Source organism: Ranitomeya imitator, chromosome 7 (assembly GCF_032444005.1).
Source record: "Ranitomeya imitator isolate aRanImi1 chromosome 7, aRanImi1.pri, whole genome shotgun sequence".
NCBI lineage: Eukaryota > Metazoa > Chordata > Amphibia > Anura > Dendrobatidae > Ranitomeya > Ranitomeya imitator.
The window spans coordinates 171,317,418-171,345,409 of NC_091288.1; the positions used below are offsets into that span (position 1 = coordinate 171,317,418).

At 42.4% G+C, this 27,992-nt stretch overlaps 1 protein-coding gene across 1 annotated transcript in view; it reads right to left on the bottom strand.

Annotated features, from left to right (window-relative positions):
• LOC138646122 (uncharacterized) overlaps positions 1-27,992 on the bottom strand; it is a 437,282-nt gene that overhangs the window by 22,308 nt on the left and 386,982 nt on the right. The window contains exons 65-68 of the mRNA XM_069735585.1: positions 25,765-25,969; positions 23,742-23,929; positions 22,932-23,026; positions 1,589-1,773 (exon numbers count right to left, since the gene is read on the bottom strand). Of these exons, the coding sequence (XP_069591686.1) occupies positions 1,589-1,773; positions 22,932-23,026; positions 23,742-23,929; positions 25,765-25,969 (673 nt within the window). The remainder of the gene's footprint in view (positions 1-1,588; positions 1,774-22,931; positions 23,027-23,741; positions 23,930-25,764; positions 25,970-27,992) is intronic.

Consider the following 27,992-nt stretch of genomic DNA (forward strand, 5'->3'; position numbering starts at 1 on the left):
CTACATTTCTGTTTTTTTTTCAGTCAAGGTGGGGTGCAGAGTGTACATTAATGAGAAAACAAATGAACTTTTTAGAATTTACCAAATGGCTGCAATGACACAAAGAGTGAAACATTTAAAGGGGTCTGATTACTTTCCGTACCCACTGTATATGCACTATTACTTTATACTTACTTATAGCAGGGTAAATGTTCATTTTATCTTTACCTTTGGCTTAGCATATTATGTTAGTATAACATTATAAAGACAGAATATTATGTGACAGTGGGAATACCGCGCTACAGGTGGCTAAAACTGGTAAACGTGCGGGATAATCCTATGTTATACAGAACCGCATATGATCCTGAGCGGTAGCTGCTATAAAATATTTTAGTGACCGATTAGGGATCGCACTCATTAATGGTGACTACTGATGATATAATCCTTACTTGGTACAGCCGTATAGGTGTCGTCGCACGTGTGAACTGATAGCCTCAGATTCAGATGATGAATTTGCGCTCATAGAAGTCCGATGTGCCGGAGACAAGTCCCGTCCCTCTGGTAGGTAAGTGTGCAGCTATCTGGCACAGCCGTTAGCGGTGGCTGTGGGTATGGCAGGCAAGGGCTGCTTGAGTTGCGTGTAGAGCCAGAGACGTCCCGGCCGGAGGCCTAGTGACGTCACTCACTGCTCGGCGGTGTCGGCCATCTTCCACGTGTATCCAGGGACGCCTCCGGCCGGGACGTCTCTGGCTCTACACGCAACTCAAGCAGCCCTTGCCTGCCATACCCACAGCCACCGCTAACGGCTGTGCCAGATAGCTGCACACTTACCTACCAGAGGGACGGGACTTGTCTCCGGCACATCGGACTTCTATGAGCGCAAATTCATCATCTGAATCTGAGGCTATCAGTTCACACGTGCGACGACACCTATACGGCTGTACCAAGTAAGGATTATATCATCAGTAGTCACCATTAATGAGTGCGATCCCTAATCGGTCACTAAAATATTTTATAGCAGCTACCGCTCAGGATCATATGCGGTTCTGTATAACATAGGATTATCCCGCACGTTTACCAGTTTTAGCCACCTGTAGCGCGGTATTCCCACTGTCACATAGTAGTCTCTTTTGCTTTTTTGTCGGATTGGGCACATTATCCGATTGGGATACCAGCGGCACTTGTGGAGTCCTTACGTATAGTTTTAGCGCCAGTGTATTTTATTGTTTAGTAAAGACAGAATATTATATATGGAACCAAGGTTGCCAACTTGACTTTGTATTTTTTCTGGACAGCTTATCAAAAAATCACAGGCACAAAATATTTTTTACAGACACATTGGAAAACCATGATAAATCATTAGGATTGTAAGTGATACCTGTCTACAGGCCATCATTCTAATATGAAAACATCAGCTGCATTCACTATGAACTGTAAAATGGTGATAATTAGTCAAAGTAATTTTTATAATTTTCTTCGGCTTAAAAAAAAAATCATGGATGCCTTAAATACTTTTTTACGGACGGGGCAAAAAAGTGACCTAGTTTTATGGACTGTCCTGGATGGTTGGCAACCTTGTATGGAACTGCACCAAGTAAGTGTCACCTACACTCGAATGGACTCTCCATCATCCTTCGTTTAAACCGGTAATACTCCGCTACAGGATTCACGCTGTACAGTTCTCTTAGTGGTTTCATTAGCTTCTCCTCAATGATGTAGTGTGTGACATTTGCAAGGTCTGTTAAGTGGTATTCCATGGGAAGCACGGAGAAACTTAAGGTGACAGAACAGTTACTGCAAAATACAAGAATCAGACAAATGAATGTTCCGGTAGGAGTTACACTTTCAACAAAACACATCTGAATATCCGCCTCGGCTTGTGCAACACAAGTGTACGTTAATGCAAAGTCAGGCAAGAATTAAGTCGAAGTGTTTTCCTCTTTTCTTAGAATGGTCAATGATGAAAATCTGATGTAATGTTTATATCTAATGAAACCTTGGCAATACAATCAGATTTAGAAGTTTCCCGTTACTAAAACAATAGTTTACTCAGGACATGCAAGTAATTCAAGACAAAGCTTAGAATACATGAAGATTGGGAAACATTGGACCTATTTAGTTAATTATTTTTTATCATTATTTAGAGGGGTTATTAACATGCAGTACATCTACAATTCCAAAACGTTGGGATGCTTTGTAAAATGTAAAAAGAAAAAAAATAATGAATGAAAACGGTGAATTAAAATGTGAAATTCTTTATGGAAACCACGGATGCAGTGCCCTGTAGACTCGAGACAATGAACCATCCAGCTCGTCATCAGCACACAGTTTAAAAGCTGGCATCTCTCATGGTGTTAGACTCCATCAGGGCTGCCACTAGGAATTTCGGGGCCCCATATTGGCAACATTTTTGGGGACCCCTTGAGACTCTGCCCAGGCTCAATCCCTTGAACTGTCCACAACCCCACGGCGCTCTCTTGGGAAAACTTCCCTTCTCACCAAAAACACACATTAACAGTTCCCATCACCAGATCACACATATAGCCAGCAGATTTTGTTTTGGCTAAAAGATTTTTTTAAGCCGCCACCATGACAAGGTAGACTCTTTGGCTAAGCACTGTTCTACTCTATCCTATTATTCATTTGTTAAAATATCCAATACAATTTTGGTATATTTTTATATATTTTTCAATTTTTAAAATGACCAATAATATCACATACAAGGGACGAATACCACCGCACCATAACCAGACACCATATTACCACCACATACTGACCTGTAATACCACATACAAGGAACAAATACTGCCACACCATGTCCAGACCACATATTACCACCACATTGTGACCAAATAATAGCACATACAAGGAGCAAATGCCACCACACTATGGCTGGAAAACATTACCACCACATAGTGACTGAATACTGCAATACTGATTATTTATTAAAAAGCAATACTAATATCACCATAAGTGCCATTATACACAGGAGATTTGTACTTAGTATGCAGTGTCTGTGTACAGGTAATACAGTGATTACCGGTGACATTATACACAGGAGCTCTGTATATAGTGTACAGTGTACTAGTAATACAGTGATCACCAGTGACATACACAGGAGCTCTGTATACAGTATCAGTGTAGAAGTAATACAGTGATCAATAGCGACATTATACACATGAGCGCTGTATATATTGTACAGGTTATACAGTAATCAATGACATTATACACAGGAGCTCTGTATATAGTGTCAGTGTAAAAGTAATACAGTGATCACTGGTGACATTGTACACAGAGCCACTGTATATAGTATACAGTGTATAGTGTCAGTGTAAAGGTAACACACTGACTCACCAGTGACGTCTCTAGGTGAAGTCCTTCATCTTTGCTTTTCAACTTCATCCAGCACAGACCGCCATCACTTCTTCCAGCCAGGGCTCGTCTCTGCAGGAAAAAACACAGTTATCTAGAGCATCGCTTGCATAACACATTACTTAATTTTTTCCCAACTTCTACACTACACCAGATGAAGAAAAAAAAGGCAACATAGTGTCGCTCTACGCAGTAACAGGACCGCCACCCCATTTAAAACAGTATACTCAAAAAATAAAATAAATACATGACTGCAGTAATAATATCCCTTAATTAGCCCCTATGGTAATAATATCCCCCATCCTTGCCCCCGTGTGTCTCATTCCAGGCTCCAGCCACATGTTCTTTCATCCTGCCATCATCAGTATCCATTCTGCACCCATGTGATGTCCTGTGATCCTGCCCCATCTGTCCCATGATCCTGCCCCATCTGTCTCCATTGTATCCATCCTGCACCATGTGTCTCCATCCTGCCCCATGTCTCCATACTGCTCCATGATCCTGCCCCATCTGTCTCCATCCTGCCCAATGATTCAGCCCCATCTGTCTCCATTCTGCCCCATGATCCTACCCGATCTGTCTCCATCCTGCCCCATGATCCTGCCCCATCTGTCTCCATCCTGCCTCATGATCCTGCCCCATTTGTCTCCATTCTGCCCCATGATCCTGCCCCATCTTTCTCCAACCTGCCTCATGTCTCCTTCCTGCCTCTTCTCTCCATCCTGCCCCCTGTTTCTCCATCCTAGCCCCTGTGTCTTCATTCTGCCCCATGTCTCCCTTCTTGCCCCCTGTGTCTCCATTCTTGCCCCGTGCATCTCCACTCTTCCCCCTGTGTCTCCATTTTTGCCCCCTGTGTCTCGATTCTTGTCCCCTGTGTCTCCCATTCTGCCCCTGTGTCTCCCATCCTGCCCCCCTGCTGCTTTCAATAAAAATAAAAAAACTTTCTCCTTACCTTGCAGCGTTCCTGCGGTGAAGTTCCCTCCGCACAGTTCAAGTGCGCTCTTGTTGGCAAATGACAATGACGTCATACGCCGGCGACGTGCGTGCTGACAGCAGCTGCCAGCCTCCGACGGGCTGGCAGCTTTTAACTATTGCGGTGCGGGCCTTGGCCCGCGCGGCAATAGAGTTAAACTTAACCTGTGTCAAGGACACAGGTTCAGTTTCTGCAGCGGCAGAATTCAGTCACTGGGGCCCGATGAGGAAAAGAGACGGGGCCCGATGCGGGCCCCCTCTGGTCATCGGGCCCCATATGCCACTCAGGGCAGTAATGCCCTGATGGCGGCCCTGGGCTCCATTAATGCCGATGGCACGAGCAGTGTACACATCATGGATGACACTATTAATGCTGAGCATTCACAGAGGTTGTAGAACAACATATGCTCCCATTTAGACAACATCTATTTCAGGAAAGGCTTTGTATATTTCAGCAAGACAATGCTAAACCACATACTGCATCCATCACAACAGCACGGCTTCACAGAATATTTGGGTCATGACCTGGCCTCCTGCAATCTGAACAGGGATAGACAGTGTCATTTTAGAATTGCATATATATAATTGGAGTTTGTCTCTTTTTTTTATATGTGTGCCTTTTTCAATAGTACTACACCAGTACCTTTCGATTTACCCTCTTGAGCCCTCCTGTCATAGGTGTCATGCTGCTCCAATGCAGGTAGCTGCAAGCTTCACTAGATGGCAGTAGAGAGGAAGCAGGTCTGCACCTAATCAGAGCTAACCTTCAGTGCAACAGTGAGGCTACCACAGGTGGCCTCAGAATAGTCCAAACAAGCAGGGTAAAATCCTAGACAGTAGCGCTGTACCAAAGGAAAACGCAAACTCGAGGTCAGAGACAAGCCAGGGGGTCAGTAACAGTCAGGAGCAGATAAGCCAAAAGACAAACTGACAGAAACAGGTCAAGATACATGCCAAATCAAGCCGGGGATTCTGCACACTAAAGGGAAACACTGAGTCAAGATGGAAACAGGGGAAAACAGAGACACGGATTCAGACAGCAAATGCAGTAGGACAAATCGGAGCAATCAGAGTCAACTTAAGGCAGCACTACGCAGAAACTATAACTGACATGATCTGCAGGACACAGCAGGGCTAAATAGCAAACCTGAGACCAGACTGAGGATGAGAAAAGTTAACCCCTGACATGATCAGACTGGGAAAAGAGAAGACAGGACTCAAAACCCGGTCTGGATCATGACAATAGTGTTATTAGAGCAAGAAGGGAGAGCCGTCGTTGAGCGGGGTTGCCAATGCGCAGGTGTAGGGTGCCAGCCTCCCCGGCAAGGTAAGATAAAAGTGAGAAACTGAACAGGGATACATCTTGTCCATTTAGATTTGTATATAACTAATTGGTGATTGTCTTTTGTATGTGTGTACCTTTTAATAGTGAAATAAAGGTTATATTTTATTGATTTTTATATAAACAGAAAATTACAAAATTAGCAGTGAATTGAAGCAATCAACCTACAGTGATTTACTGCTGCTAAGCATAACTTTCTAAAACTGAACACAAGGTTCTTAGTTACATTTTGATAAAAGTAAGTGCCTATCGAGAATTTTATGTAGAGTTTTGAGAAATAATGCTTAGCAGAAATAGATGTCCGTAGACTGTTGGATGTGTGGCATGTGGCATATAGATGTCCGTAGACTGTTGGACGTGTGGCATATAGGTGTCTGTAGACTGTTGGATGTGTGGTATGTAGATCTCCATAGACTATTAGATGACTGGTATATAGATCTCAGTAGACTGTTAGATGTGTGGTATATAGGTGTTTATAGACTGTTGGATGTCTGGTTAGATTTGTAGTATGTCTATAATGTGTTAGATTTGTGGTATTTAGATCTCCGTAGACTGTTGAATGTGTTGTATATAGACGTCTGTAGACTGTTTGATGTGTGGTATATTGATCTCGGGAGACTGTTGGATATGTAGCATACAGACATCTGTAAACTGTTGGATGTCTTGTATATACAGTCATGGCCAGAAGTGTTGGTACCTTTGAAATTGTTCCAGAAAATTAAGTATTTCTCCAGGAAAATTATTGCAATTATGCATGTTTTGTTATACACATGTTTATTTTATGTTTTACAGTATCTAAAGTCAGTTCCACTATGGATTACAAAGCCCGTGAACAGACGTGGCTGACACAACTAAACGATGTATTCTGTGATGATCCTGGTACATCTTCGATGGGTGACGGCAGGGGCAAGCAGGAGATTTTTAGACAATTAAAAGACCATCTTAATAAGCGCCTCAGGACATGGTGGAATCGTGCATTTTTGAATAAGTACTTAGAGAGGGGACTCATACCACGGGGACTCCGTGTTCAGATATTCCCCTCATTTGAGGTTGAGGATACCACATTTCGCTTGAAATGGGAGGAATTAGCAACAACATGCTCAAGAGGGTTTATGGAGCTTTTAGCACTAAATAATCAAAATAATCTCGAGGCCCTTGATCAAAAAATTGAAGAACTGCAAACAAAACTTAAACAAGACTTATCATGTGAAGCCCTAACCAAATTTAATGTCGAACTAGACAGTGAATTTTGTAGATGGGAGAAAGAAATTTATGACAATAAATCTAAGAAATTCCAACGCGACATGAACGATCAGCAATCTAACACGGTGTATAGATGGAATAGAAGAAGTCAGTCACATCAAGTGAGGAGTCGAACCCAACACAGTCCAGATTTTATGATTTGCGCAACTCAGGCCTAAATCATGATAAGAGTGTGGTTAGACGTAAGAATCTCCAGACCAGTCAACCAGCTAAGAAAAATAAAAAGGGACTGGAGGTAATAAATCTTTCTACGCACATTCTTACTAATGATCAACTGGATGTTTTACAGAAGGGTCTGACGTTCTCTCCGACTAATAAATTCGATCTTTTTACAGCTGTCAAAGATCTGTTCCTCTTTTCAAGGAAACTAATTTTCAAAAAAATTTTTGAAAAAGATGGCTGTATTCAAACAAGTGATGACATTGAGAGGGAGGCGTTAATGGCACTGGAGGATCTGCTTAATGAACAGACGTCCACGGTGAGTACATTTCCACGAGATTGTGGGCCCAGGTCCACTAATTTTCCCCCCTTGTCTCTGTGTCCTGCAGTGGATATATTTACCAAAATGGTCATTAAAGAATTTCAAGATATATCCACAAGACGCAACAATGATAATTTGACATCCAGACAAAGGATAGCATTAGAACAATTACAAAAATATGATGATCTAGTGATAAAACCGGCAGACAAGGGGGGAAATGTGGTCCTGTGGCCCAACTCACTTTATGAAAAAGAGGCGTTTAAACATTTAAGGGACAAAGAAACGTATAAAAAATTGGACTCTAATCCTACCAATGCCTTCTTCCATGAACTTGAATGGATATTAACAGATGCCCATGATAGAGGCATTATCACGAAGAAGGTATTGGATGGCTTACTTACCAAATTCCATAGAGTTCCCACTCTGTACTTTATTCCTAAAATTCATAAAAATCCCATCGATCCGCCGGGCCGTCCGATTGTCTCTGGCATGGGGGGTTTGAGCGACCCGGTGTGTAAATTCATTGACTACTATCTAAAACCACTTGTGGAGTCGCTCCCCTCCTATGTCAGGGACACGTCGGACGTGCTCCGCCGGATCGATGGGATACAACTTGAAGATAACATGAGTCTTGTCACTGCGGACGTGCAATCATTGTACACGTGCATTGGTCATGAACACGGGCTGGAGGCTGTCCGCTTCTTCTTAGGTGCAAGTAATTGGGATGGTGCCATGTGTGAGCTGGTCATGGATCTGTTGACTTTTATTTTAACTAAAAACTTTTTTGTTTTTAAAGATGTTTTTTATTTGCAACAGCGTGGCACTGCCATGGGCGCGGCCTGTGCGCCTTCCTTCGCCAATCTCTTCCTGGGGTATTGGGAGAGGGAGATTTTTGGCGGAGGGGGGCCGCAGGCCGTGGACCATGTGCAGTGCTGGCTGCGTTATATCGATGACCTGCTCATCATATGGCAGGGCCCAGAGGACGCATTGCACAACTTTATGCAAGATTTAAATAAGAACGAATATAACATCAAGTTGACGTACAAGACAAGCAAGACTGAGGTGGACTTTCTGGACATCAAAATTGAGGTGGATGAAAATCTGTATTTACAGACGGATGTCTTTAGAAAGTCCACCTCGGTCAATTCATTGCTACATGCGAACTCGGGTCACCCGTATAGCACCATTAGGGCCATCCCTGTTGGTCAGCACCTTCGAATGAAGCGGATATGCTCTTCTACGGCTAAGTTTGAAGCACAGGCAGCTGACCTTAGAGTCAGATTTCAAGCAAGGGGGGTACAGTGGGGCAAAAAAGTATTTAGTCAGTCAGCAATAGTGCAAGTTCCACCACTTAAAAAGATGAGAGGCGTCTGTAATTTACATCATAGGTAGACCTCAACTATGGGAGACAAACTGAGAAAAAAAAATCCAGAAAATCACATTGTCTGTTTTTTTATCATTTTTTTTGCATATTATGGTGGAAAATAAGTATTTGGTCAGAAACAACCAATCAAGATTTCTGGCTCTCACAGACCTGTAACTTCTTCTTTAAGAGTCTCCTCTTTCCTCCACTCATTACCTGTAGTAATGGCACCTGTTTAAACTTGTTATCAGTATAAAAAGACACCTGTGCACACCCTCAAATAGTCTGACTCCAAACTCCACTATGGTGAAGACCAAAGAGCTGTCAAAGGACACCAGAAACAAAATTGTAGCCCTGCACCAGGCTGGGAAGACTGAATCTGCAATAGCCAACCAGCTTGGAGTGAAGAAATCAACAGTGGGAGCAATAATTAGAAAATGGAAGACATACAAGACCACTGATAATCTCCCTCGATCTGGGGCTCCACGCAAAATCCCACCTTGTGGGGTCAGAATGATCACAAGAACGGTGAGCAAAAATCCCAGAACCACGCGGGGGGACCTAGTGAATGAACTGCAGAGAGCTGGGACCAATGTAACAAGGCCCACCATAAGTAACACACTACGCCACCATGGACTCAGATCCTGCAGTGCCAGACGTGTCCCACTGCTTAAGCCAGTACATGTCCGGGCCCGTCTGAAGTTTGCTAGAGAGCATTTGGATGATCCAGAGGAGTTTTGGGAGAATGTCCTATGGTCTGATGAAACCAAACTGGAACTGTTTGGTAGAAACACAACTTGTCGTGTTTGGAGGAAAAAGAATACTGAGTTGCATCCATCAAACACCATACCTACTGTAATGCATGGTGGTGGAAACATCATGCTTTGGGGCTGTTTCTCTGCAAAGGGGCCAGGACGACTGATCCGGGTACATGAAAGAATGAATGGGGCCATGTATCGTGAGATTTTGAGTGCAAATCTCCTTCCATCAGCAAGGGCATTGAAGATGAAACGTGGCTGGGTCTTTCAACATGACAATGATCCAAAGCACACCGCCAGGGCAACGAAGGAGTGGCTTCGTAAGAAGCATTTCAAGGTCCTGGAGTGGCCTAGCCAGTCTCCAGATCTCAACCCTATAGAAAACCTTTGGAGGGAGTTGAAAGTCCGTGTTGCCAAGCGAAAAGCCAAAAACATCACTGCTCTAGAGGAGATCTGCATGGAGGAATGGGCCAACATACCAACAACAGTGTGTGGCAACCTTGTGAAGACTTACAGAAAACGTTTGACCTCTGTCATTGCCAACATAGGATATATTACAAAGTATTGAGATGAAATTTTGTTTCTGACCAAATACTTATTTTCCACCATAATAGGCAAATAAATTGTTATAAAAACAGACAATGTGATTTTCTGGATTTTTTTTCTCAGTTTGTCTCCCATAGTTGAGGTCTACCTATGATGTAAATTACAGACGCCTCTCATCTTTTTAAGTGGTGGAACTTGCACTATTGCTGACTGACTAAATACTTTTTTGCCCCACTGTATAGTAATAGAAGCATTAGACAGGGATATTGGAGAGCTAGACATGCACCACGAGATGAACTACTGTGTTCAAGTGGTAGTAATCAAAGAAAGAAACAACAGGATGTTATACGCTATATTACAACCTATAATAGCGAGTGGTCCACAATGAGGGGATGTCTCCAGAAACACTGGGATATTCTCAGAAGTGATCCTACGCTCTCAAAATGCCTTACTAATTACCCCGCAATGACTGCCAGAAAGAGCAAAAATTTGAGAGATTTGTTAGTCTCTAGCCATTATGCCCCTAAAAAAACAAAATATGACCTTGGTTCGGGTGGACCGCCTAAAGGATGTTTTCCATGCGGAAACTGTATCACATGCCCAAATATCTGCCGGACCACTACTTTTGATTCAGTGGACGGCAGTAAAACTTATACTATCAACCATCATATAAACTGTAACACGACCCAGGTAGTTTATTATGCGGTATGTGGCTGCCCGAAAATTTATGTGGGTCTAACGTCTAGACGTTTGGGAACTCGCATACGTGAGCACGTACGCGACATAATGGCCGCAAAGACAGTGACTGACATGTCACTGTTGAAAACGATACCACGTCATTTTAGACAAGTTCATGGATGTAATCCCAAAACCTTTCAAGCACGAGGTATTGATCATGTCATTTGTGGCATAAGAGGGGGTGATGTGAAGCGCATCTTGGCACAGCGGGAGTGCCGTTGGATTACCCTATTAGGTACAATGGCTCCCATGGGTCTTAATGAGACTCAGGGCTTCTCATCATTTCTATAGATTATGCCGGGAATCTCTTTCTTTGTCACTTGCCGTTATTCATTGATTTTAATTTGTTTCTCTGTCTTTCAATTTTTAGTGTTGTGAGTCTGAGTCTTTCCGCATGTTTTCCGCTATCGGGGATTTCTACATGATTATGGCACAAGAATACATATTTAAAGGAATCAGAAGAAACCGTGACTCAAGAACAACTTATGGACTATATAACGTCATTTAATGACATATGTGTCATCGGTCATCTATAGGTTATAGTAACCAATGTCGGCACTCTTTTGGTATACGGTTGTTATCAGATAACCTGATGGGTAGACAAGAAACGGATATGGATCATTAGTGTCAGTGTTGGTGTGATATATATATAGATACCTATCCTGTTTCTGTTCATGTGTTTCTCTGGTGTTGCGGGATCTACATGTGGATTGATGATTTTATATAGTATATTATCACCACATTATGCAATGACTCACCATCATTTTTTCATTTTTTTATTTTTCATTTTTTCAGCGGTGTTTGCACTATTAGGCATATGAATTGTGTCTCTTGTATCTTCCTCTAATTGGAACTATAGTCCAGGGTTTGGGTGGACTGTGTCCCGTTATGGAGGATTAGATTTATCATAATGGGTTAATCAGCTATATTTTATGGCTAGTTATAAACTGTGACTCACATTGGGCACTTGTCACTTTGTTCCTTAGCACCTGACACTTTATATGCCGCTGGGGTTCGGCCCTCTGCTTGCCGGCGATTAGTTGTCACGTGGTGCGGGCGTAGCGCTAGCCCGCTCACGTGATAGTAGGATGCTGACGTAGCGGATGGGCTGGAACGCCTGGATGCGGTTCACTCATGCGCACTAACACCGGCACAATCGTCGCCTGATTGGCGGCGATTCACATATAAACCGGATGGAGATCCGAATTAGGCCACGCCCCCTGAGGAAGCGGTATTCACTAGACGCGAAACGCGCGTTGGGGTAAACAACAGGGACCAGGACAGGACCGGACACACCAACCATGGGTAATTAAAGCCTTGAATGTTACTTTAACGTATATATGCTACTATTACAAACATTTGATTGGTCGGGCGATCTAATTGCTGGGGTGCACTATTAGTACGGTGTATACTTACTCTAGTGGACAGTCCTAACTCCACGGTCTGTTAGTGGATCTGTACCAGTTATTATAGCACATTTGCTGCATGATATTTATATATCTATTTGATGAGGTCCTGATCCAGGGTCTACTGTTTTTTGATGTACTCACGGATTTTTTCACATGTCATTGTATATGTAGTACTAATTTTAATTATATTATATTGTTCTTAATAAAGATTGAATATGATTGATTACGTTATTTTTGGCAGTTTCTTTGACTCTTAGTTCTCCTTGGATATAAGAGTTAAACTTAACCTGTGTCAAGGACACAGGTTTAGTTTCTGCAGCGGCAGAATTCTGTCACTGGGGCCCGATGAGGAAAAGAGACGGGGCCCGATGCGGGCCCCCTCTGGTCATCGGGCCCCATATGCCACTCAGGGCAGTAATGCCCTGATGGCGGCCCTGGGCTCCATTAATGCCGATGGCACGAGCAGTGTACACATCATGGATGACACTATTAATGCTGAGCATTCACAGAGGTTGTAGAACAACATATGCTCCCATTTAGACAACATCTATTTCAGGAAAGGCTTTGTATATTTCAGCAAGACAATGCTAAACCACATACTGCATCCATCACAACAGCACGGCTTCACAGAATATTTGGGTCATGACCTGGCCTCCTGCAATCTGGACAGGGATAGACAGTGTCATTTTAGAATTGCATATATATAATTGGAGTTTGTCTCTTTTTTTTATATGTGTGCCTTTTTCAATAGTACTACACCAGTACCTTTCGATTTACCCTCTTGAGCCCTCCTGTCATAGGTGTCATGCTGCTCCAATGCAGGTAGCTGCAAGCTTCACTAGATGGCAGTAGAGAGGAAGCAGGTCTGCACCTAATCAGAGCTAACCTTCAGTGCAACAGTGAGGCTACCACAGGTGGCCTCAGAATAGTCCAAACAAGCAGGGTAAAATCCTAGACAGTAGCGCTGTACCAAAGGAAAACGCAAACTCGAGGTCAGAGACAAGCCAGGGGGTCAGTAACAGTCAGGAGCAGATAAGCCAAAAGACAAACTGACAGAAACAGGTCAAGATACATGCCAAATCAAGCCGGGGATTCTGCACACTAAAGGGAAACACTGAGTCAAGATGGAAACAGGGGAAAACAGAGACACGGATTCAGACAGCAAATGCAGTAGGACAAATCGGAGCAATCAGAGTCAACTTAAGGCAGCACTACGCAGAAACTATAACTGACATGATCTGCAGGACACAGCAGGGCTAAATAGCAAACCTGAGACCAGACTGAGGATGAGAAAAGTTAACCCCTGACATGATCAGACTGGGAAAAGAGAAGACAGGACTCAAAACCCGGTCTGGATCATGACAATAGTGTTATTAGAGCAAGAAGGGAGAGCCGTCGTTGAGCGGGGTTGCCAATGCGCAGGTGTAGGGTGCCAGCCTCCCCGGCAAGGTAAGATAAAAGTGAGAAACTGAACAGGGATACATCTTGTCCATTTAGATTTGTATATAACTAATTGGTGATTGTCTTTTGTATGTGTGTACCTTTTAATAGTGAAATAAAGGTTATATTTTATTGATTTTTATATAAACAGAAAATTACAAAATTAGCAGTGAATTGAAGCAATCAACCTACAGTGATTTACTGCTGCTAAGCATAACTTTCTAAAACTGAACACAAGGTTCTTAGTTACATTTTGATAAAAGTAAGTGCCTATCGAGAATTTTATGTAGAGTTTTGAGAAATAATGCTTAGCAGAAATAGATGTCCGTAGACTGTTGGATGTGTGGCATGTGGCATATAGATGTCCGTAGACTGTTGGACGTGTGGCATATAGGTGTCTGTAGACTGTTGGATGTGTGGTATGTAGATCTCCATAGACTATTAGATGACTGGTATATAGATCTCAGTAGACTGTTAGATGTGTGGTATATAGGTGTTTATAGACTGTTGGATGTCTGGTTAGATTTGTAGTATGTCTGTAATGTGTTAGATTTGTGGTATTTAGATCTCCGTAGACTGTTGAATGTGTTGTGTATATAGACGTCTGTAGACTGTTTGATGTGTGGTATATTGATCTCGGGAGACTGTTGGATATGTAGCATACAGACATCTGTAAACTGTTGGATGTCTTGTATATACAGTCATGGCCAGAAGTGTTGGTACCTTTGAAATTGTTCCAGAAAATTAAGTATTTCTCCAGGAAAATTATTGCAATTATGCATGTTTTGTTATACACATGTTTATTTTCTTTGTGTGTATTGGAATAACAAAAAAAAATTCACAAAAAACCCACAAATGGGCGAGACAAAACTGTTGGCATTTTTACAAATTTATGGGCAAATAACTTTGCCTTAAATATGTGATGCTTGTTGAAACTTACATGTGGCAAGTATGTGGGCAATATGAAAATTACACTTGAAACCAGAAAAAAGGAGAAAAGTTGACTCAATCTTTTCATTGTGTGTCTGTAGGTGCCAAAATATGCATGGAGAACAGAGAGAGAAGAGAACTGTCTAAAGACTTCAGAAGCAAAATTGTTGAACAATATCAAGAATCTCAAGGTTAGAAGTCCATCTACAGAGATTTTGATGTTCCTTTGTCTACGGTGAGTACCATAATCAAGAAGTTTGCAACCCATTGCACTGTATCTAATCTCCTTAGATAGTTCAGATGATGAATAAGCAGCCTTAATCAAGTTCCAAAGAAATTCAAGCTGTCCTGAAGGCTCTGGGTGCATCAACGTCAGCGTGAACTATCCGTTGACATTTGAATGAAATGAAATGCTATGGCAGGAGACCCAGGAGGACCTGCTGCTGACACATGGACATGAAAAAGCTAGACTGCAGTTTGCCAAAATGTATGGAAGTAAGCCAAAATAATTCTGGCAAAGCTTCTTGTGAACAGATGAGACCAAGATTTTGGTAAAGGATATCATGCTACTATTTACAGTAAACATTAAGAAAAGAACACATTACCTACAGTCAAATATGGTGGAGGTTCAAAGATATTTTGAGGTTGTTTTGCTGCCTCTGGTACTGGGTGCATTGACTGTGTGCAAGACATCATGAAATCTGAAGATTACCAAAAGATTTTGGTTCGCAATGTAGTGCTCAGTGTCAGAAAGCTCAGTTTGTGTCTTAATTTATGGATCTTCCAGCAGGACAATAACCACAAGCAGAGCCGCCATCAGGGCATGACAGCCGTGACTGGCGTATGGGGCCCGGTGAGCAGAGGGGGCCCGAATCGGGCCCCATCTCATCTGGTCACCGGGCCCCCCCTGCAGGCGCTGCGGCAGCGGCACACTATTGGCGTGCGGGCCCGTGCCCGCACGTCAATAGTTAACAGCCGCCAGCCAGTCTGAGGCTGGCAGCTGAATAGGGCCGCAGTGCACACTCGCCGGCGTCGCCGGCGTCTGATGTCATTGTCAGCCGCCGGGCCCGGCGAGTGCGTCTGTGTGGAGCCTGGGGGGATCTTCGCCCGGCGCAGGAGCATGGCCAGGTAAGAAGTCGTGTTTTTTTTTTTCTTTGAGAGCTGCGATCCAGGGGGGCCCGGGGGGCAGGATGATTGACACACAGGGGCAGAAATGCTGGACACAGTGGGGCAGAAATGCTGGACACAGTGGGGCAGAATGGTGGACACACAGGGGCAGAATGCTGGACACACAGGGGCAGAATGGTGGACACAGTGGGGCAGAATGCTGGACACACAGGGGCAGAAATGCTGGTCACACAGGGGCAGAATGGTGGACACAGTGGGGCAGAATGCTGGACACACAGGGGCAGAATGGTGGACACAGTGGGGCAGAATGCTGGACACACAGGGGCAGAAATGCTGGACACAGTGGGGCAGAATGCTGGACACAGTGGGGCAGAAATGCTGGACACAGTGGGGCAGAATGCTGGACACACAGGGGCAGAAATGCTGGACACAGTGGGGCAGAATGCTGGACACAGTGGGGCAGAAATGCTGGACACAGTGGGGCAGAATGGTGGACACACAGGGGCAGAAATGCTGGACACAGTGGGACAGAATGGTGGACACACAGTGGGGCAGAATGCTGGACACACAGAGGCAGAATGGTGGACACAGTGGGGCAGAATGCTGGACACACAGGGGCAGAAATGCTGGACACAGTGGGGCAGAATGGTGGACACAGTGGGGCAGAATGCTAGACACAGTGGGGCAGAAATGCTGGACACAGTGGGGCAGAATGCTGGACACAGTGGGGCAGAAGGCTGGACACAGTGGGACAGAATGGTGGACACACAGGGGCAGAAATGCTGGACACAGTGGGGCAGAAATGCTGGACACAGTGGGGCAGAAATGCTGGACACAGTGGGGCAGAATGCTGGACACACAGTGGGGCAGAATGCTGGACACACAGTGGGGCAGAATGCTGGACACACAGTGGGGCAGAATGCTGGACACACAGTGGGGCAGAATGCTGGACACACAGTGGGGCAGTTTGCTGGACACACAGTGGGGCAGAATGTTGGAGACAGTGGGGCAGAATGCTGGAGACAGTGGGGCAGAATGCTGGACACAGTGACAGGGGCAGAATGCTGGACACAGGGGCAGACTGTGAGACCCAGGGGCAGAATGCTGGACATTGGGGCAGAATGCGAGACACGGGGCAGAATGGAGATACGGGGCATGATTGGAGACACGGGGCAGGATGAAAGACATGGGGGCATGACTGGAGACAGATGGGGCAGGATTGGAGACAGATGGGGCAGAATGGAGACACAGGGGGCATGATTAGAGACAAGTGTCAGGATTGCAGACATGGGGGCATGGTTGGAGACATAGGGGGCAGAATGGAGACATGGGGCATGATTGGAGACACTGGGGGCAGAATTGGAGACAGATCGTGCAGGATCATGGGGCAGGATGGATATGATGGAGACAGATGGGGCAGGATGGAGAGATCACATGGGGCGATCATATGGGGCAGGATGGGGAGATCATATGGGGCAGAATGGATACTCATGAGGGCAGGATGGGAGAACATCTGGCTGACGCCAGGAATGAGACACACGGGGCCAGGCTGGGGGATATTATTAATACCATAGGGGCTAATTTAGGGATATTATTACTGCAGTGATGTATTTATTTTATTTTTTGAGTATACTGTTTTAAATTGGGGGCGGTCCTGTTACTGTATAGAGTGATACTATGTCGCCTTCTTCATGTGGTGTAATGTAGAAGTTGTGAAAAATTAAGTAATGTGTTCTGCAAGCGGAGCTCGAGATAACTGTGTTATTTCCTGCAGAGAGAAGTCCTGGCTGGATGAAATGATGGCGGTCTGTGCTGGATGAAAGATGAAGGACTTCACCTAGAGACGTCACTGGTGAGTCAGTGTGTTACCTATACACTGACACTATACACTGTATACAGAGCTCCTGTGTATAATTTCACTAGTGATCATTATATTATCTGTACACAGACACTGCATACTAAGTACAGATCTCCTGTGTATAATGGCACTTATGGTGATAGTATGGTGCTTTTTTTTTAAATTACTGATCAGAATTGTAGTATTCAGTCACTATGTGGTGGTAATATGTGGTCTGGACATGGTGTTGTGGTATTTGTTCTTTGTATGTGATATTATTCGATCACTGTGGTGGAAATATGTGGTCTGGTCATGGTGTTGTGGTATTTGTTCCTTGTATGTGATATTATTCGATCACTGTGGTGGTAATATGTCATCTGGTCATGCTGTTGTGGTATTTGTTCCTTCTATGTGATATTATTGGTCATTTTAAAAATTGAAAAATAAATAAAAATATACCTAAATTGTATTGCATATTTTAACAAATATTTAATAGGTTACAGTAGAGTAGGGCCCGGCCAAAAGTGTCTACCGTGTTATGGTGGCGGCTTAAAAAATCTTTTGGCCAAAACAAAAGCTGCCTGCTATGTATGTGATCTGGTGATGGGAACTGTTAATGTGTGATTGGTGAGAAGTGGAGTTTTTCCAAGAGAGAGCGGTGGGACTGTGGACAGTTCGAGGGGTGGAGCCTGGAGGCGGGGCTGGGGTGGAGCCTGGGCGGAGTCTCAAGGGGGCCCCGAAAATTTTGCCAGTATGGGGCCCCGAAATTTCTAGTGGCAGCCCTGACCACAAGCATACTTCAAGAAGCACTCAGAAATGGATTAAAACAAAGTGCTGAAGACTTCTGAAGTGACCAACAATGTTTCCAGATCTAATTCCCTTTGAACACCTGTGGAGAGATCTTAAAATTGCTGTTGGGAGAAGGCACCCTTCAAATATGAAAGACCTGGAGTAGTTTGCAAAAGAGTGGTCCTAAATTCCAGTTGAAGAGGTGTAAGATGCTTGTTGATGGTTCAAGGAAGCGATTAATTGCAGTTATTTATTTCAAAGGGTGTGCAACCAAATATTAAGTATGAGCGTGCCAACAATTTTGTCAGGCCCATTTTGGGGGTTTTGTATGAAATTATGTCCAATTTGCCTTTTTTTCAGTTTTTTTTTTGTTCCAATACACACAAAGGAAATAAAGAGGTGTATAACAAAATGTATAATTGCAATAATTTTCTGGGAGAAATACTTCATTTTCTGGAACAATTTCAAGGGTGTCAACATTTTCGGCCATGACTGTAGAGTGGCTAAGTACCTATCCGTTAGAATCGGGCTATGTTTCTAGTCTTTGAGCTTTGCACAAAATTCTACAGTAGCAAATTGAGGAAGAAAGACAAGTGCAACGTCAAATCCAAACGATATATATGAAAATAGCTGTGTTTAAATCAGATGTAAACGAGGAAGAGGAAGCAGATGATTCAGTGTAAGTTCAGTCATATGAATACACTGGTTTGTTAAGGCAGTAACTGCTGTAACATGTTAATGTCATCTATTCATAAAACTGAATGATTCTGCAGAATTTTTCTCTAACAGTCATTATTTAATCAGACCATACGAAGAGAAAACAGAACAGGAAGGTTTGGTGCTTGTTTCCTACGTACCCACCCGAGATCCTGCTCTATGGGCCTATTGTAATGACTGTGGAATAAATGATTAAATAATAGCCACAGTCAGTACCGACCTTGATGAGTTTTTCTCATAGATATAGATTCCATGGTACACTAAATCTTGGTTTGGCCAGAAAGAATCTGCAGAAAAGTCCAAATCCAGATAGAATCTACTCCCATTTGGCGTGTTGTTAACAGGATGGTAGAAAGCTTAGCACGTTCCGATCAGAGGCGCGCACTAGACAAGTTAACTCGATTCAAACTTCCCTTACAAGTCCTGTATGGAGTGACGTCACAATGATGGAAAAGTGGACGGACCAAATATCGATGCTACGTGTTACGGAAAATACGTTTTCCTTCATCAGTGATTCCGGATGGGAGTAGATTGTATCCGGAATTGGACTTTTCTGTTGACTTTTTGGCCAAACCATGATTTAGTGGACCACTGAATCTATATTTATGAGAAAATCTCATCAAGGTCGGCACTTACTGAGGCTTTGTACTTTTCTGTAGACTTTTTGGCCACACCATGATTTAGTGGACCACTGAATCTATACTTAACGAGAAAACCTCATCAAGGTCGACACTTACTGAGGCTATTATTTAATTACTTATTCCATATGCGCCGATAAAACCATTTTTTAATTTCATGATTGGACTTTCTTTTGCTTAATTTTGCCTCTCTGTTGCGGAGATATTGGCAAATTATTTGGCACCTAATGAATTAACCTTTATAAGTCCAAGTGGGTGACACAATGTGACACCGTTAAACTCTGCTGCATTGTCCATCCTGCCACACTGGGTCAGGCAGGTGGTTAGACCAGGAGGTTAGAGCTGTATCGTTACAGCTCACATACGGAAACCTGCTCTGAGCTATAGAGGTGGCGTGTTCTTCTTGCCTTTGAGTGCTGCTTGTGTATGATTGGTCACCATCATATACTTTGATTGCTAATTCTCCACAGTGGAACGACAAAATTAAAAACAAACAGTTTTATTCCTCTGTGCAGACACAATTACGGTGCCTTGAGAAGTATTCATTCCCTGTGAACTTGTCCACGTTTTTTAACATTATACCCATAAACTTAAATGTTTTTGTTTAGATTTTATCTGATATACCAACAGAAAGTAGCAAGTATTTGTGAAGTGTAAAGGAAATGATACATGGTTTTCTAAATATTTAAAAAATATAAATATGAAAATGCATTGTGCATTTGTGTTTAGCCCCCTTGAGTCTATACTTTGTAAGACCACCTTTTGCTGCAACTACTGCTACAAGTCTTTTGGGGTCTGTCTCTACAGCTTTGCACATCTAGAGGCTAAACTTTTTGCCCATTCTTCTTTGCAAACTAGCTCTAGCTCAGTGTGATTGGATGGAGACGTCTATGAATAAAAATTTTCAAGTTTTGCCACAGATTCCCAATGGGATAGAATTACAGAATCATAAAATGGTAGAGTTGGAAGGGACCTCCTGGGTCATCTGGTCCAACCCCCTGCTCAAAGCAGGATTCACTAAATAATCCCAGACATATGTCTGTCCAGCCTCTGTTTAAAGACTTCCATGGAAGGAGAACTCACCATCTCTCGTGGCAGCCTGTTCCACTCATTGATCATCCTAACTGTCAAGCTAAACATTCCCAAATCCTGTAACCGTTCCTCATAGGACATGGTTTGCAGACCGATCACCATTCTGGTCGCTCTTCTCTGAACTTGCTCCAGTTTGTTGATATCTTTTTTTAAATGTGGTGCACAAAACTGGACACAGTATTGCAGATGATGTTTGACCAAAGAGGAGTAGAGGGCAATAATTACTTCGTGTGATCTAGACTGTACAGGGTGGGCCATTTATATGGATACACCTAAATAAAATGGGAATGGTTGGTGATATCAACTTCCTGTTTGTGGCACATAAATATGATTTGATCTAAACCTTTCTTTTGTAGCTCTGGCAGGATGTTTAGGGTTTTCGCCCTGCTGACAGGTTAACCTACGCCCCAGTCTCACATCTTTTGCAGCCTTCAACAGATTTTCCTACGGGATTGCCCTGTAGTTAGCTCCATCCATCTACCCATGAACTCTGTCCAGCTTCCCTGTCCCTGCTGAAGAAAAGCATCCCCACAGCAGGATGCTGCCACCACCATGTTTGACAGTGGATGGTGTTTTCAAGGTGATGTGTAGAGAAAGTTTTCCATCACACATAGTGTTTTGCATTTAACCCAAAAATTTCTACTTTGGTCTTATCTGAGCAGAGCACATTCTTCCACATGCCAGCTGTGTCCTGTACATGGCTTTTTGCAAACTACAAACAGGTCTTCTTGCTTGCTTTCAAAAATGTCTTTCTTCTTGCCACTTTGCAATAGAGGCCAGATTTGTGTAGTATATGACTAATAGTGTCCTGTGGACAGATTCTCCCACCTGAGCTGCGAATCTTTGAAACTCCTCTAGCGTCACCGTGGGCCTCTTAGCTGCTTCTGTAGTTAGTGCTCTCCTTCCTTGGGATGTCTGTTTAGGTAGACAGGCTTGTCTTGGTAGTTTTGCAGTTGTGTCATACTATTTTCGGTTGGTGGATTAAACAGTTCTCGTGAGATTTTCAGAGCTTTGGCAATTTTTTTTAGAACCTAACTGTTGTGTCCCATAAATAGGAACAGCTTGTTGTGTATTTTTCTATGTTATGCATTTAATTCTACTGTTCCTAGGGAGAAGCTTGCACTCTGGCACTCTGAAGTTTGTCCCTTTGTCTCCTGTAGTTGATGATAGCCCTTACCCCCCCCCCCCCCCTTCTTCATTATCAGTTTGCTGTAGCCATCTTTGGATGCACATGTATATTCCTCTGTTTGGGATTACTCTTTTCACCTGCTGCATTGTACTTAAAAGATTTCAGAGAATATGAACTCTGTTTCTCCTGGACTCTTATTACAAGTCACAGCTAGCTGAGTTGGCACTATCTGAGGATGCCTGGCATGTGAGTACAACAATCATACAGTTATCTAAGGGATTAACGGCTAAGGGTTTAGAGATTCATACTACCTTGAAGTGTCAGAATACTAACCGCGCTTTAATCTTCTCCACAACTTTATCCCTGACCTGTCTAGAGTGTTCCTTGGTTTTCATGATCCTGTTTGATCCCTAATGTTCTTTAACATACCTCTGAGGTTTTAACAGAACAGCTGTAGGTATACTGAGGATAAATTATACATAAGTGGACTTAATTTACTAATTATGGGACTTCTGGAGACAATTGGTCACTCAGGATTTTATTTAGGGGCGTCTACAGGGGGCTAAATACAAATACATGTCACAATTTTCAGATTTATATTTTTAAAATGATTACAAAACTATGCATGGATTCCTTTTCAATTGACAAATTCTTGCTATTAAGTGTTGGTATATCACATAAAATCCCAATAAAATAAAATAGAATCTCAATTTCTGATTTGGCAGTTATACCAAGTCATACGACAAGGCTCGCTAAGGGCTTGATATTGACTTGTAGGATTGCTACTTCCAATAGGTGGCACTAGAGTTCTAGTCCAGTTCAAAATAGGCAATTTGCATATTTAATTTCCAAGAGGAGCATTGCATGGCCTATAAGTCTCCTTACACTGGCATGTCAGGCATGCCACTCTCCACAAGGACAAACGTTACTCCTTAGATCCCTCTTGAAAATATATATGAGAAAAACCCTTTAAGACGATATAATGACACTAATCATTGCTAATCATACCTGGAATAACGAAACAGTCCTGATAGAGGTTTCCGAATCCTACTTACTGCTCTGGAAAGCTTGTTCTCTGTCCACTTCAGGATTTGGTGAATGCCCTAAGTTAAAATAAATGAATATGTGGATTATATAAATATATTTAATTATTAAACTAATTTTGAAGTTTCCTCTTGTTAAAGGGGTTTATTATAAAGTAAAGCTATATTGCTTAATCGTGCCATTACTTTATGATAAGTAGGAGTCCAAGGTCTGTTTTTATTTGCACAGTGGCACTGCCAGCCACAGGCATACAGGCAACTGCAGAAAGCCACTTTCAATTTAAGAAATATATGTACTAATGGCAGATATTCCCCCAGGTGGTTTTTGCCACCTAATCTGAGAGCATCATGATGTAGAGACAGAGATGCCGATTCTAGGCATATGTTACTTACTGGGCTGCTTGCTGTAGGTTTGCTAAAAGCACTGCTTAACCAGCAGGAGATTATCACTAGAAGACTAGTAAAACCTTCTGCCTTATAGTCCTCCATATTCATGAGCTCTGTATAATCCCACCCCCACCACTGATTGGGAGCTTTCTGCATATGCACAGTGGACACAGAAAGCTGCCAATCAGCAGTTGTGGGCAGGGTTATACAGAGCTCAGCATTCAGAGTTTCAAAACTGCAGCAGGCAGCCCAGTAAGTGACATGTCACTGGTATCCGGGTCTCTGACCCTACATCATGATGCTGACAGATTCCCTTTAAGAAGAATACTATTTCTTACTCAGTCTATGGAGTCACACACTTCAGACTTGATATTATTTTTATACCCACCAAATCTACACCAGCCTTTATGCCGTGCAAAACGTGCCTAATAGGTTCCATCAACCATTCATCCTTAATAATACTTGGAAGATATGCATTGATTTGGTGAAGAATAATGTCTGTTTTTTCCCTCCAAACGTCATCCAGTGGCTTTAAGGTGGCATCGTAATAGGCATCTTTTAAGGTAGCAAGAGGTTCTAAAATGGCACAGTATAATGTGATCAGTGAGGGTAGCCTGTACAAAAATCATAATGTAATAATAAAGGGTGAAATTAATAAAATATAAAGACAATCAAATGTCCTGCATTACAATTACCTACAGTAAAAACCTGATAATTAGGCAATCTTTGACTCAAACAACCCCAGATTACCAAAATATGTGATCAACAGATCCATTCAGATACATCATGGGGGTTTAGAATGATAGGACTCTCAGACAAGACACTGCACAACAAGCAGAATATTATGTGAAGAGCTTGTATGTAATATTCGACTATTAATGGCTTGTGTGCCCTCAGTTAAGCCAAACCTCAAGATCCAGAAATGAGCATTATTGAAGAAGCCTATGAGGATAGAAAGACAAGATAATCTCTGTATAATGCCTTGAAAAAGTATTCATACCCTGTGAACGTTTCCACATTTTTAGTCTAGCTGTTTTCAGTGAAAACATATTTTCCTACTACTGGTAGGAGATAATTGCTAATCATATTTTTTATGAAGAGGGGAGGAAATCAAGGCAAAAACAGTATTTTACTGCAAGTTCCATAGAACTTTGCGTCAACTGTCATCTCCTATCTCAGTAATTTTTCTACATAGTGTACTCGAAAATGGGAAAAAAATTCCAAGTGCGGTGAAATTGTGAAAAAAACAAAACAAAAACCAGACATTGTTTTTTGGGAATTGATTTTACGGTGTATATTTTGTGGTAAAAATGACCATGCAATATGATTCTCCTCATCAATTTGATTACAGAGATATCAAACATGTCCTGTTCTTTTATTATTTTAGTAGTGACAAAAATTCAAAAACGTTTGCAAAAAAAATAAAAATTTGGGGGGTCATGTCATCATTTTCCGAGATCAGTTAGATTTTTCTTTTTTAGCCAATGGAGCTGTGTGATAACTTAACTTTTTGGGGAACAAGACATTTTCATTAGTACCATTTTTTAATAGATGTGACTTTTTGATCGCAACCAAAAAGATGGAATTTTGGCATTTTTAAATTTTTTCCGTTTTTGAATTTTTCACGTTTGCGGTGTTTACCGATCAGGTTAATTGTTGCTATGTTTTGATAGATTAAACTTTTTTGAAAGCGGTGATTATGTGTATTTTTTTATTATCTTTATTTTGAATGGGGGGGAAGAGGGGTAATATCAACCTTTCTTTTTCTTTTCGGATTTCTTAAAACTTTTTTTTCTTTTACTTTTACCCCCTTAGGCTACTTGAAGATGCAAATCGAGAACTTACGGTCTCCTTTGAAGCCCGGTCACAGGAAGGGTTTCAAAGGAGCTCTGCAATGACACGCATGGGGGTCATCAGCTGACCCCTGGCTGTCATGATAACCCATCGGTAACCCACAATCATGTTAAGGGTGGGCTAATTGAGGGGATAATCATAAGTGCGCACTTCAGTTTGTGTTAAATGTCAAAGATTGACAGCGGCATTTAAAAAGTTAACAATCATAGACTGGTCCTCGCTGTAATACACAGCCATCACTTGCCAGGTATGGGGCGGGCTCGCTGTGTAAGCCCGCTCCATACACCCGCTTTCGACATGCACAGTATATATATGGCGGATGTCGTTAAGGGGTCAAAAATTTGGGGGGTCAATCAAACTAAATTACCAATCAGTGTGATATGTCTGTTTTAAGGAATACTTGCATTCCGTACAAAATAAATAACACAATCCCGGAACATATTTTTCTAGAACTCTATGTTGTTCCTGTATTACTCCTCTTCAAAATGTATGAATTGAATATATTGGTTGTTACCATTTTCCTTGTCAAAAGATGTAACGTAAATCCATTTTCTTACTTTGCAGTTCAGTTTGCATTTGCTGAACCAAGTTGTTGAGTTTTTCTAAGTATAAAGGAAGGTCATGTCGGAGCATTTGTCGTAGACTGCTCTGTTTCCACATCTGGTGAACTGCTTTAGGGCCATACTGTAGGAGTTCAGCTATCTCCTGGGACCCTGCCAGAGACCACCCAGCTGCTTCATGGAGAAAATCATATTTTTGCACCTGTAAAATAGAGTTGAGAAGAAAATCACAAGAGTGGAATAAAGCGATGCATTCAATCTTAGCATTTTAAAGGTTTATTTGTGTATGTTCTAAACAATTAGAATGAATACATTACTGTATAAGTTATTAGTATTACATTATTATGTCAATTATTACATACTACGTCAATTCTGGACAAGACGGATTGCAAAGGTGTCGGAAAAAAATCTCAAACCTAGTGTATAAGGGGCAGCAGCAAGACATGACAGGATCAGAAGCAGATGATTGTAAAGATAAATGAGTTAAAAAGCTTTTAAGGGGATATATTTTTATTTCAAAGACATCCTAGACTTAAGAATAAAAAGTGAGCCATACTAACCCCCAGCAGCTCAAGTTTTGCCTATCCACCACAGCAGTGGTGACGTCATGACTACAGGATATGACCACTGCCACCAATCACTAGGCTCAGCGGTCTCAGGTCAATCACATCGGCATGACCACTGAGCCTAGTAATTAGCTATACAGCATGTTCCAAATTATTATGCAAATTATATTTTTCTCGAATTTTCCTAAATGGTCGGTGCAAATGACAGTCAGTCTAATAAAAGTCATCACCCGTTAGATTATACATCGAATTTTATTGAAGAAACCTCCCAATGATAACAGTATAATCTCCAAAATAAATAAAAACTCAAAATGCAATGTTCCAAATTATTAGGCACAGTAGAATTTCTATACATTTGATATGTTTTAAAGAACTGAAAATGCTCATTTGTGGAATTTGCAGCATTAGGAGGTCACATTCACTGAACAAAAAAGCTATTTAACACCAAAACCTCCTAACAGGCCAAGTTACTTGTTAACATAGGACCCCTTCTTTGATATCACCTTCAGAATTCTTGCATCCATTGAACTTGTGAGTTTTTGGAGAGTTTCTGCTTGTATTTCTTTGCATGAAGTCAGAATAGCCTCCCAGAGCCACTGTTTTGATGTGAACTGCCTCCCACCCTCATAGATCTTTTGCTTGATGATACTCCAAAGGTTCTCTATAGGGTTGAGGTCAGGGGAGGATGGTGGCCACGCCATGAATTTATCTCCTTTTATGCCCATAGCAGCCAATGACTCAGAGGTATTCTTTGCAGCATGAGATGGGGCATTGTCAGCATGAAGATGATTTTGCTGCTGAAGGCACGTTTCTGCTTTTTATACCATGGAAGAAAGTTGGCAGTCAGAAACTCTACATACTTTGCAGAGGTCATTTTCACACCTTCAGGAACCCTAAAGGGCCCTACCAGCTGTTTCTCATGATTCCAGTCCAAAACATGACTCCTCCACCTCCTTGCTGACGTCGCAGCCTTGTTGGGACATGGTGGCCATCCACCAACCATCCACTACTCCACCCATCTGGACCATCCAGGGTTGCTCGACACTCAACAGTAAAGAAGACTGTTTTAAAATTAGTCATCATGTATGTCTGGGCCCACTGCAACCATTTCTGCTTGTGAACACTGCTTAGGGGTGACCGAATAGTAGGTTTATGCACCACAGCAAGCCTTTGAAGGATCCTACACCTTGAGGTTCGAGGGACTCCAGAGGCACCAGCAGCTTGAAATATCTGTTTGCTGCTTTGTAATGGTATTTTGGCAGCTGCTCTCTTAATCCAATGAATTTGTCTGACAGAAACCTTCCTCATTATGCCTTTATCTGCATGAACTCTGTCTGTGCTCTGTTTCAGTCACAAATCTCTTCACAGTATGATGATCACTCTTAAGTTTTCATGAAATATCTAATGTATTCATACCTTGTCCAAGGCATTGCACTATTTAACGCTTTTCAGCAGCAGAGAGATCCTTTTTATTTCCCACTAGATGGTGGTCCGATTCTAAAGCATCGGGTATTCTAGAATGCACAGCCACGTAGTATATAACAAAGCCCACGTAGTATATAGCATAGTCACGTAGTATATTGCACATCTACCTAGTATATAACAGCCCACGCAGTATATAACACAGCCCATGCAATATATAACACAGCCACGTAGTAT